Source organism: Pyxicephalus adspersus, chromosome 12 (assembly GCF_032062135.1).
Source record: "Pyxicephalus adspersus chromosome 12, UCB_Pads_2.0, whole genome shotgun sequence".
In the NCBI taxonomy this organism is placed as follows: domain Eukaryota; kingdom Metazoa; phylum Chordata; class Amphibia; order Anura; family Pyxicephalidae; genus Pyxicephalus; species Pyxicephalus adspersus.
In genome coordinates this window covers 1,483,235-1,483,799 of record NC_092869.1, presented here as the reverse complement: position 1 = coordinate 1,483,799, position 565 = coordinate 1,483,235, and the positions used below count along the sequence as shown (strand labels likewise).

The 565-nt window shown below is 49.6% G+C and overlaps 1 protein-coding gene across 4 annotated transcripts in view; it reads left to right on the top strand.

The window, feature by feature from the left end:
* LOC140341946 (semaphorin-4A-like) overlaps positions 1 to 565 on the top strand; it is a gene marked incomplete at its 3' end in the record, with an annotated part of 14,083 nt that extends 13,518 nt beyond the window's left edge. For all 4 annotated transcript variants that reach the window (XM_072427908.1, XM_072427910.1, XM_072427909.1 and 1 more), the window contains 2 exon segments: positions 110 to 258; positions 492 to 565. In XM_072427908.1, the coding sequence (XP_072284009.1) occupies positions 159 to 258; positions 492 to 565 (174 nt within the window).

Here is a 565-nt window from a genome sequence, read left to right as displayed (position 1 = left end):
CCCTCCCATCCCCCCTGACAGATACATATTGTATGTTCTGCAGAACATTGCACCCTCCCACCTGAATTGTTTGTTATTGATGATGTTTTATTAATGTTTGTTGTTGCAGTGTTGGGAGAGATCCGTCTTTGGTGACCTGTGATTGCCGCCCTACCATCATGCCGCCATGGGTGATTCCTCATTGGCTGGCGTTGCTGTTTGTCACCGTCGTGCCGCTCTCATCCGGGGAGTTCCTTCCCAGGATTGTATTTCATTATGGTGAGTTCTCCATTCCTCTACAATCTGTCAGTATTGATGAATCTCAGGGATCCCATTATTGGGAGGAGATGATTGGATGATGCACAGGTGTCACAAATTGTCATCCAATCCGCAATTAGAAAGATGTGAATCCGGCTCAGCAGGTTCTGAAGTGTCTCAGTGATCAGCCCGGAACATTCCAGAGATCCCCCCGTGTTATACGGAGTCACATCACCCCATTCTGTCTTCCCCAGGTGACCCGGCCAGGTCGGTGAGTTCCTTCCATAGGGACGGTGTGCAGAATTACGATCAGCTCCTGCTGGTGGAA